The 10,824-nt window shown below is 44.7% G+C and overlaps 1 protein-coding gene across 1 annotated transcript in view; it reads left to right on the top strand.

The window, feature by feature from the left end:
• Nucleotides 1-10,104, top strand: part of LOC128152955 (acyl-CoA 6-desaturase-like) — a 20,622-nt gene extending 10,518 nt beyond the window's left edge. The window contains exons 6-12 of the mRNA XM_052811733.1: nucleotides 594-654; nucleotides 1,142-1,218; nucleotides 1,412-1,509; nucleotides 3,135-3,231; nucleotides 4,761-4,840; nucleotides 5,865-5,990; nucleotides 7,344-10,104. Of these exons, the coding sequence (XP_052667693.1) occupies nucleotides 594-654; nucleotides 1,142-1,218; nucleotides 1,412-1,509; nucleotides 3,135-3,231; nucleotides 4,761-4,840; nucleotides 5,865-5,990; nucleotides 7,344-7,395 (591 nt within the window). The 3' untranslated portion in view covers nucleotides 7,396-10,104. The remainder of the gene's footprint in view (nucleotides 1-593; nucleotides 655-1,141; nucleotides 1,219-1,411; nucleotides 1,510-3,134; nucleotides 3,232-4,760; nucleotides 4,841-5,864; nucleotides 5,991-7,343) is intronic.
• Nucleotides 10,105-10,824: the final 720 nt, after the last annotated feature.

Here is a 10,824-nt window from a genome sequence, read left to right on the forward strand (position 1 = left end):
TCAAACTAGTGACACACCATTATAGATTTAAGCACATCTGTGTGACTTGCCGTAGTAACAGCTAAGGACCACGCTAGCTTTCCCACTGTTCGTAAAGTAAGCTTTTACAAGATCTGGCTAATGGCAGGAGTTCATGGGGACCGATGGCTGCAGAAGTCAAAAAGAATCAATGGTTGGGACATTTTGCATGGAAGACTACCCAAGGATCGTTGTCTTGCACTGGCATCTAGTGTAGCGACTTACCAAAGGCCAGACTTTATGCCTATCACATTTATATTGGTAATGATGGAGATGATAGCAGATTTTGCCACAGCCACAGGCATGGCAGAAGGTGGAGAAATGCATTAAAATGCCATCAGGCTCTCAAGTAAATAGAAATTATCTGAATATCAAGCCAGAAGACTTGAAAAAGGAATTTACACCTAGCACAATTACAAAGTCAAGATATTTAACCATACCAAAACACTTTTTACCTGGTGGTCGGAATTCAGTCAAAACTCTCCAGTCAGTAAATGAAGAAGTATTGCAGAGAATCTTCTCTTGCATGTGAGTGTCATAATCCAAGCCTGAGTTTTTTCCTCTGTGTCCCGCAGTATGGCAAGAAGAAGCTGAAGTACCTGCCTTACAACCACCAGCACGAGTACTTCTTCCTCAGTGAGTATCTGCCCTGCACTCTTCCTTTTCCCCTGAATGCCAGTTGACCGTTCCAGCCCCTACTGTGTTAGCAGAGCGACTCCGTAAGTCTCAACTCATCTTTCCCTTTCTCAGGACCACCATCCCCTGTGCAGGTCCCAAACTCAGTTCGGTAGATTCTCAATGATATCCAAGCGTCTTGAACATTGCCAGCATAGTCACGTATAGCAAGGCAAACAACTGAGACTAGGAAATAATCTCTGTGTGAGGGGCTCCATGGAAAAAATGCATGTTGCCAGTCAATGCTCTTTGATAAGTCAAGATGAACTGGTGCGTAGCAGAGCCTCCTTCCTTCACAGAAAGGCAACCACCCCCCATCACCAGCACCTCACCTCTCTCACCAGTGCTAGGCAGATTTTCCCTAGAACCAGTCCTAAATCACTGGCTCACGCATGTCACGTGCCTTTCCACCCCTCTGATGGCCAAAACATTTCCCTTTGCTTTGCAGTCTTCCCGCCTCTGCTCATCCCTGTGTATTTCCAAATCCAAATCATCTCGACCATGATCAGGCGCAGGTTCTGGGCGGTGAGTGAAACGTTCCCTCGATCTTTATGGGGTCCGGCTGGCTCGTAAGAAATCACACTTGAGTAGGGAGGGAGACCAGTGGGCAGGGATCGCGCTTTGCTGTATTAATCACCCAGCGTCCCTAACATCACCAGCAAGGACACGTTATATGAGATAGGCAAAGTAGTGCCTAATGTCTTCTCTCTTCCCCTAGGACCTAGCCTGGGCCATCAGCTACTACATGCGCTACTTCATCACATACATCCCATTCTATGGCGTTCTGGGATCCCTGTCTCTCCTCACTTTTGTCAGGTAGGAGATAAAGGGCATCCCTGCTGCTCTCCCCTCCCTCCAGTGCCAGATGAACCAAGTCTCAGCTCTGCTGTGCCCCTCAGGCCTTCCCTATTTAGGTTTTCTGCAGCCATTGGCCTCACTGTGTGTTATCTTGGCTATTCCCACTGCTTCACTTTCCTCTTATCATCTCCCAGTTCTACCTCCTCACAACAGAGCTGGTTCTGGTGCTCAGCATCTTCACCTGCCTGCATCTTTCCTTGCCCTTGAGATGGTCCGGCCAAGATTCTTCTTTCTTTCTTCATTCCTTGTTCTCACACACTGCCCAATCCCAACACATTTATGCATTTTTTCCACTTTGGTCAAGGCTGGACCCTTCCAGAGTGCCTCAAGCCACCCTCTTCCCAGCTTACTGGGAAGGTAATTCATGAGCCCTCCCGAGCACTGTACGTCCTTCCCCTGTAAGTGAAATGCTCACCACTTCTCCCAGTGTGGAAGACTGCATGGCCTCTGGCTAGTACCAAAGGACGGCATTTAGTCCCACAGTCAGCGTTAGTTTTAGGAAAACATTTCATCACAGTGAAAAACATTTTCTAAAAAAAAATTCTTTTTTTGAGTAAAAAAAAATGGAAACAGATGTACAAAAACCTTCACAATATTAGAACTTTTGACTCCACAAAATTTAATGTCACTGTTCATGACTTCAGTTTTCATAGTTTCAAAACACTTTGGACCTAAGGAAAAGAGGAGATTCAAAAGACATACATTTGTGTAAGTACCTACCCAACCTTTTTGGTCTGAAATCAAGCTAAAAAACTTATGACAACTGACCCATTATTTCCAAAACTTCCATATTTTGATTAAGCTAAAAGTGCAAGAAGAAAGGCAAAATTGCAAATTCAGATCATCTGCTCTTTCAGAAAACAAGCCTAAAGGCTAGAGCAAGGATGCTTCTGGACAACTACCTTGTCAACATACATCTAAGTCTCAGCATAGAGAAATTACTTTGGGTAAAGAGAAGAAAGTGCAGTTCCATAGACTACTGTACAGGTGCTAAAAATGCAGTTATATACTGTGAGCAATAAACAAGTCGCTCTAAAGTGATACCCAGCCCAGGGCAGAGTTGAGACTTATGGCAAAGGTACTGAGAGAGCAAAGGGAAGCTGGGAGCTCCAGTGTGCTGAGCCTGACACCCAGAAAGCTAACACCAATGGGCAGGTGGATTTTGAAATGAATGTATATCCATCAAGCAATGGGAAAGATGAAAACAGTTCTGAGAAGTTCTAAATCGGGGCTTGGGTTTTTTTCAGGGGGTTGGATCATCTTTATTTAGCAAAAGGCAAAAGTGGCATGAGAGATTTATCCACTTCCGAGGAAGAAGGAAAGGGATAGCCCAGGAGGATGTCCTGCTTGTACTTAATCATAATTATGTTAGTCCCAGAGGTATTAAGAGGGGAAGAAAAATTCATCACAGAAGTGATTCTCTCTGGTTTCCATAGAATTAGAGGCGCTTACTTCAATACCTCAGAGAAATACTTTCCTCACAAATTGCATCTCCTGCTGCTCCCTGTAAACCCCAGTCTATTTGCCTCATATCCCGATCTGCAATATAAATTGTCATGCTTTTTGCCTGTTTGTTTTTGAAGGTTTCTGGAGAGTCACTGGTTTGTGTGGGTCACCCAGATGAATCACATTCCAATGGAAATTGATTGTGAGAAGCACAGAGACTGGCTTAGCTCTCAGGTAACTGGGAGGGGAAAGAATACCCCTGACTCACCCCAAAATGGATTAGAAATTTACTCAGCGAGCAGATGGCTTACCACTATCCCCAGATACTTGTATATGGTCTCTGTCCATGACTGCTCCCATAAAGATGTTCTCCTCAGAGCCAGCAATGCTGAGTCAAGACATGGAAATCCAAACTTCTGTAATTAATTTGACGATCAAAGGTTCCTTCAGATTTGAGGCAGTATCAGGTTCAAGAAGCACGATGTGGCTTTCCTGTGCGGTGTATTTTGGCATATACGCAAATAGAAGAGCCCCAATGAAAACCCAAGCTGAAGAGAGAGCTCAATATATTTCTAAAGTTTCTATTTCAGCAATAAGGACTGAAATGAAAACCAGCTGCTTTCTACATCTTTTTAATGCCTGGTCAGACAAACCCACCCTGCTGAAAGGATACTTCTTATTTACAGTGGTCCAAGTACTTTTCAGTCCTAGAGGATAATGAGAGCAATTTTGACACTGGCTGTATGAATTCAGTATGACTAAGCTGAGAGAAGAAATCATCTTATGTGTTAATTAGTATAATTAGTATTTGTGGTTGTTAATGGAGTTGTGAATGTGAGCTTTCAATGTCTCACAGTCAATTTCTCTCCCGTGTGCTAAAAGCACTAAAGCACTTTAAAAAAAAAAGTGCTGAAAGCACTATTCAGGAAAGTGCCTAAGCATTTGTTTTAAATTAAGCACGTGAATACATTCGCTGAAGTCATGGGAGTGTTCAGATCTTCACCTTAAGCTTTTGCTTAAGCACTTTATGCAACTGGAATTTGTAGCCAGAGAGAGGTTGTGAGAGAGAGAGATTTGGGGAGGGGGATTATAAGAGAGAGAGGTTGGGGGGAGACAGAGAGAACGTATATGATAGAGGGAGATAAGCCTCTCTGATGTGGTTTTATGATGCATCTTGGGGGGGTGAGGAGAGTATATGTCCTATGGTTACTATGTGGAAATCACAGCTTAGCCAGTTCAGAGTGTAAGAGAATTTTAAGAAGGACTACCTAATTTTACAATCATTAATAGCAAGAGTAGCTGAGAAATATTTCCGGAATATTCAGACCTTGCGCTTAAGGCAAACTGGGCAATAACAGGACGGGATGGGGAAAGCAGGCTTTCTGCATCCATGCATTTTTCCTCCCCCATCTTCCACCGTGGTACTGTTGTTAACCATCTGATCTTCAACGGGAGAGGCTGAGATTTAGGAGTTTATATTGGACTGATACGTGACTCGTCCCCATGTGTCCACCAACTGCCTCCTTATATTGTCCCCTTTACCACCGGTCAAACCCCTGGAGACATGGTCAGCACAAGAGCTGACAGTAAGCCCTGAAGGAGGATTTAAAGCTCCCCTTGCTGCAACCAGCTATCTCAGCACGGCAGTCTTCTGTGCTCTGATGGCTCAGTAGTGCAGTAAGACACCACAGGCAAGAGGAGCTTCGTTCTGATTTTAGGGTGACACGTCACTAATCTTCACATCTGCTTTCTTGCCTTCACAGGTGGCAGCCACTTGCAATATCGAGCAGTCCTTTTTCAATGACTGGTTCACCGGGCACCTGAATTTTCAAATCGAGCACCAGTGAGTATGGACCCAGAATCTTTTGGACATTACCGGGTTGTCACAACACCAGACTTGAGGGGAGGGAAAGTCTGCCAAAGGCGCATGTGTGGGATGGGGCAGGATCCTTGGAGCACTGCCATATGCCAAAGAAAGAGACGCCCAGACTACTGGGGGTCATAGTCTGCTTCTACTACAGGCACGGCCTCTTTCCGTCTTGCTACCAAATACTTCAGCTTTCACTCACACAATTTTAATTTGAGGTTTAATTAGAAGTCAGTGGTACGTATCTACCAGTTACGATGGCTATGGACTCAAATCCTAAGCTAACTACTTGAACTTGAGTATCCATTTCAGAAATTTCCTCTCCCCTAAAGCACTTCAGTGTTTTATAGCATGTGACAGCTGTGTGGGACTGCGTACGCTGCTGGGTACCAAGTTCCAGGAAAGATATTAAAACCAGGGCCATATGGACAGTCTGTTGCCAGTGACAACACAAAATGTAAAAGAGATGGCTTTTAGGGTAAAGCTGACTGGTTTGGAGGTCAGCTTAGGAAATCTCCATTGAACAACACAGGGCAAGGAGAGCCCAAATTCTTCTTTACCTGCTTCTGCGTTCCATGAGCTTCCAGAGGTGGGAAAGGGGGTCACTGGGAACTCAATTAGGCAAGAAACAATTAATATTGCCCCAAGGAAATGGGCAGCCATCTCAGCGGAGTTTCCTCACTCCTGCTTCCCTTGAATTGCACTCGCAGCATCCTCTCCTGCGTGAACTGACTTCCATTGTCTTTCTTGAACACAGATTTGTTTTGAGGCACGGCGGAGTGGCAGGAGGATCAATGCATTCGGTTTTTACAAGCCTCCTTGAAACAGAGGGCTGTAAAGCATGGATATCTCTCTGTGTCTCTCTTTCTTTTGTCTGCTTGTGCAGCTTGAGGAGAAGGCATTAATAATTAGCCCCTAGGAGGAGGCAGACGGAGATGCCCATCCCTTGGGGTTAGTCTCTTGAGTTTTCTCAGGTTTGTTTTCTCTTTCTCTATTCAAGCCTGTTTCCAACAATGCCGCGGCACAATTTCTGGAAGGTGAAACCTTTGGTGAAGTCATTGTGTGCCAAGTATGGAGTCCAATATGAAGAGAAGCCTCTTGGAAAAGCATTTGTAGACATCATTGGGTAAGGTCCTTCTGGTATCATCTGCAGCTTGCAATTCATTGTTACCTGAACATCTTCTATTTTCTAGTACAGAGAATTCAGCACACTATAGGCCCTTCAGAAATACCGTATCGATATGTTGTAATCTGGTGTTAACTAGGTTAATAATTTTCATATCGCAGTCCAAGGAACACCTGCAGCAATGTTGACCCCACAGCAGAAATGACACAGCTTCACTCAGTTCGTGCACTAATGCCAGGTGACAACAGATGGGAAGCTGCTTCGCCACACCATGGGGGAAGAAGCAACTGGCCCCCCCCCGAGCAGCTTCTGCAACCAGAGCGCTGCTATCAAAGTACCCAATACTTCGCATTTAGATGGGTACTAACCTGATCTAATAGGGACGTCTTTTAGAATACCTTTTTAAATGCTGTTCTGACAGCTGATGATTCTTGCTTTCGGGAGCTGGCAGCGTATCTTCAGGCTGCAAACTGAGATGAATCAAAGGGGTATGAGTCAGGTTACAGCCCGTGCTGTTTCCCATTGGAGCCCTGCCGGCAGCACAGGGCTATTCCCTATAGACATAGTTGAAGCCTAGTCTAATGGTCCTTGTTAGGCAGGCTCTGGGTTAACGTTTCTGTCTCAGTTACTCCAAGGGGAATAATTCATGACAGGGAACATGAGAAAGTATTCTGCAGGCCAGGGATCTCCACTCTCAAACCATTCTAAGCAAATGCGAATTAAAGCAGATTGGCCCCAACGTGCAGAAGGGTTGAAAACCGTTTCAAAACCTCCTTTAGTCCTCTTATCCAATTAGCACAGGAAAATGCATGTAACACTGAGACCCAGGGTGGGTGATGCCCAGCATCCCACCATACAGAGCCCATGTCCCTACAGAAGTTCTCAGAAACCATCTCAGCAATTGCTTGCCCTCCCAATAGAAGGATCATCTCCCATAAACCATATAAAGCTACATTTCCAGCCTCCAGACTGCATTCTGTTTGTCAGAGGACTTTCAGGCCCAAACCAGCTCAGATCTGTCACGAAATATTCACAGAGCTGATGTAAATGGGAAATTCTGCAGGAGAATTCCTGGGGGGAAGTGGGGCAACTCCTTCAGAGGTGCAACGTGGTGAGCCCGGCCAATTCTGCTCTGCTGTTTATTCAGGGCCAGAGGGACTACAGATAACACGGCGGGCATCAGGTGAAGTTCTTGCTCGCTCTAGCTCTCCTTGCTATATCTGCTATACTGGGGAAAGACATTCAGTGTCCATTCATATTCAAATTCAGTAACAGGTTTCTTTGTAGGAAAAAAAAATGTCAGGGGCAAGATTCGCATGCCGAACAAACTTCTCTTCGTTTTGTTTTCCACAGGTCCCTAAAGAAATCTGGAGATCTATGGCTGGATGCTTACCTCCATAAGTGAATATGAGTCTTAATGGGGAGGTGTGAGTGACCGGGAGGGATGGGGGGTGGGCGGGGGGGGGGGGGGGGGACATCACACGTGTCTTTTACTCTCAGATTTTGGTTTATATCTACGTGCACAGTTGGAGGGGAGGTTCCTGTCTTGTCAACTGTTACTGGTACGGGCTCAGGCAACCTCTTTAATCCAGAGAGATTTAAAATGTGCTTCAGAGGATGAAAAGCAATGCCAGTATCGCACAAAACGGGAGGATGGAGAGAAGGAGTGTTTAAAAAAGGGGCACTAATATCTGACCTTGACCTTCCCTTCACAAGATTCATTCTAATTCTACCTAAACCACACAAGCCCCTGATTCACAGACAGATAAGACTTGTTAGGCTTCAGTGAGTATTTGCAATCCAGCTTATTCCTCTTCCCCATGTTTGTGGAAAAGAGGAGCTCAGCACAGTTTCATTTTGTTATCAAGGAAAAAAATAACGTGGTCTGGGATCGCCATCGCAACGGGGAGCTCAGGTGGGCTGCGATGCCTGCGATGCGGAATCGCACCCCACGGGTACCAGAAGCTGCTGTACTGGGATGGGGCTTTCAGCCCTGCCCAGAGCCCCGCTGTCTTGGGCTCCCTCCGTTCTCTCCCTCCTTTCTTTCTCTAGTCATAGCATCACTTAGGAAAAGCAGCGATACTGATCCTGCACAACTAATGTCTAACCACATCTCAGAGGGGTTAATATAGGTGTAATTTTATGACCGGCCCCTATTTCCAGGGGTCTGTGGAAGATCTTTCGGCTTATACAGCAAAACGTCTCCTTTAGGAGAGGGTCTATTTTCTCTTTAATGAGCAGTAGGTCTGGCACAGCATTATGGTTGTCAGTAACTTACATAAAAGACCAAAATAAGTCACATAAGCCAAACTGACTAATTGCTCGTGAGTGCTCCAGTGTAACCACAAACGGTCTTTTCACCAGAGCAGTTAGGCTCTGAAACACACGGTTCTGCCTGTCTGCACATGCCTGGCATAAACCGAGCCTGTGTCTGCTTGTCAGAGGCCAGGAGCAATGGCACTGTTTACCCTTCTGTTGGGAACAATCAGCGAAGAAAAAGAGTTCTCCCTGCAAAAGGAGGAGCTGCCCAAATCATTTGACCTGGCCCCTTGGCTCTTCGGGGAGGCAGCTGAAAACAGAATTGACCGGCCTGTGCTGGTGATATGAAACCTTCCAGAGAACCCTCTTACAAGTTGTCTAAAACTCCATTTTCCGCCCAACACCTCATTACCAAAATCCATTAATGGCTTATCATATGAATGACTTCCAGGTGCTTCTCTAACAGGCAACCTGATCCCAAATAAATCAAGGGCTTTAGATTCAGTTATACTACGACAGAAGAGACCTACCCTTTAGTTTATGATAAAGGGCCATGGTTTCAAAAGCAGTCTCCAGTTCCAACAGCTGTCTTGTTGCTCACTCAAAACACAGAATAGGGCTTGATACTCTAGTTATTAGGCAATGACTTTGCACGCCTCATTACTTTGCTCAGCTCTGAAACTGGATCTTCTCTATCAGATCCTCGACTGCTGACAGAGTCCCACAAAATCAGCAAGGTGTGTCATGAACAGAGACAACTCCAGGACTGTGGCCAGCCATTTCAAAAAATAAATGGATCCCCCCCACCTCCGCTCTTTGGAGAATAAGATGAGATTATATCTTTGCTTACAGATGGGAAATTCACAGGCAGGACTGCAACTTAAGCTAGCTAGTGGTACTTCAGGTTTGTAAAGGGCTTATTCTGGTGTTCTAGCCCACCCCTAAGCTAGCAATACCTCAATATCACTAGGAATGGTTAGGATGAAAAGCTACTGTCTCCAGGGTGTCTGAAGCTCAAACAGAGTTTGAGCAGATTTTATAGTTGATTTCTAATAGCATAAAAAATAACATCCTTCTGGATGCTGTAATTTCCCAGACAGGTAATAACAAGCTAGCCTGGGATCGTGGCTAACATTGTTATGACTGCCTTAATATATGCATCTCTTTCTGAATGTATCTCGCTGTCTCTGCTCCAGCAAGGATAGCCACAAGCACACAGTAGCATCAGCAGTGCAATCTTTTAAATATTCAGCTTATTTTTCTGACAGTTCATATTTTTTCACCCTTCCAGTTCTTATTTCCAGAGCAAATATTTTCTCAATACAACGATGCCTCTGCCTCCTTAGCCCTGTCCCCTCTTCCCTCTCTTACCTTTCTTCTTGGAAAACTGTTTGCTTTTTAACACTTAGAGAAACTGCAGAAAACTGGTAGCTCAGCCTAGGTAAATAGTCCTGCTTTAGCAGCTTGGCTTCCTTTTTGCCACTGACCAGTCTACTGGAAGGACTGTTTTTCTGCTAAAAACCCAAAGTACTGCCAACACAACAGCCTGGCCTAACAGGAGACAGCAGCTATTACTGACGATGGCTGAAAGAACTTGAAACATTCAAGGAGAGCAACCACGCTGCACCGATCTGCAGAAGAAAAGACCAGCTCTTAGGCAAACAGGCAATTTTTTTTCCCAAGACCTTAGGAGAAGATACCAAAGGGAAGAAAGGGGGGAACAGAGAGATCTTGATATTAACTCTTCCCCAGCTACTTGCTTCTTTCAGACTCTAGAAAATTTCCCTTTTAATGAAAAATGTTCAGTTGCTCAAATCCAGAAATAAAAACTGTGCAATGTTATAGTCAGAACTGATTTCCAAGTGTCTTGTCCTTGCTATTGCAAGAGAAAAAGGTCTGTTCTGCAAAGAACAGTCACCAACCCTTTGTAACTAGCCGTGTATTTTTCTTATTCATTGAACTTACATGCGCAAAAAGTTTGTCTGGTGAAAATGTAAGATGCTGGTTACTTTTTCAGGCAAAGCCTCCCTGGCTCATATAGTTTCTTCTCCTCCCTCCAAAAAATCCCAGCCCTCTGTCTTGGAATTCAAGCTGTTTCGTGCATGCCTTGATATATAAGTTCTCCATCTTTTAACTGGAGCAGGTCAAACAGATCCCTGACAAAGAGCCCTGGAATTCTGAAGCAATCTGCTTTGTTATAGTTTTAAGTAGCACCAAAGTGAAATCAAGTTTACAGGAGTTGTTCCAGAAGTTTCAGTAAAACTGCAAACTTAGGTGGAAATAAAGTTCACATGACCTTACTTGGCTTTGTCTCCAACCTGGGCAAAATGCAGCAATCAGTCACACATGAGAGTCCCTTGCAGCTTACAATTAGCCATCAAAGTGGTTCAAACACAGAAATTTAAGTACAGTTTTGCCCAGCTTTCTGAGGACTGTAACTAACTAGTTTCTCTGAAAATAATGAGGTGAAACGTTGTACAGTTTCTCTCTTGATAAAGGTCATTCATTTGCACTGTAATGAGACACAAACACACACACAAAAAGTCTGTAAAACATGCTGGGAGCCTGCCAGGGT

Source organism: Harpia harpyja, chromosome 16 (genome assembly GCF_026419915.1).
Source record: "Harpia harpyja isolate bHarHar1 chromosome 16, bHarHar1 primary haplotype, whole genome shotgun sequence".
NCBI classification, from domain to species: Eukaryota; Metazoa; Chordata; class Aves; order Accipitriformes; family Accipitridae; genus Harpia; species Harpia harpyja.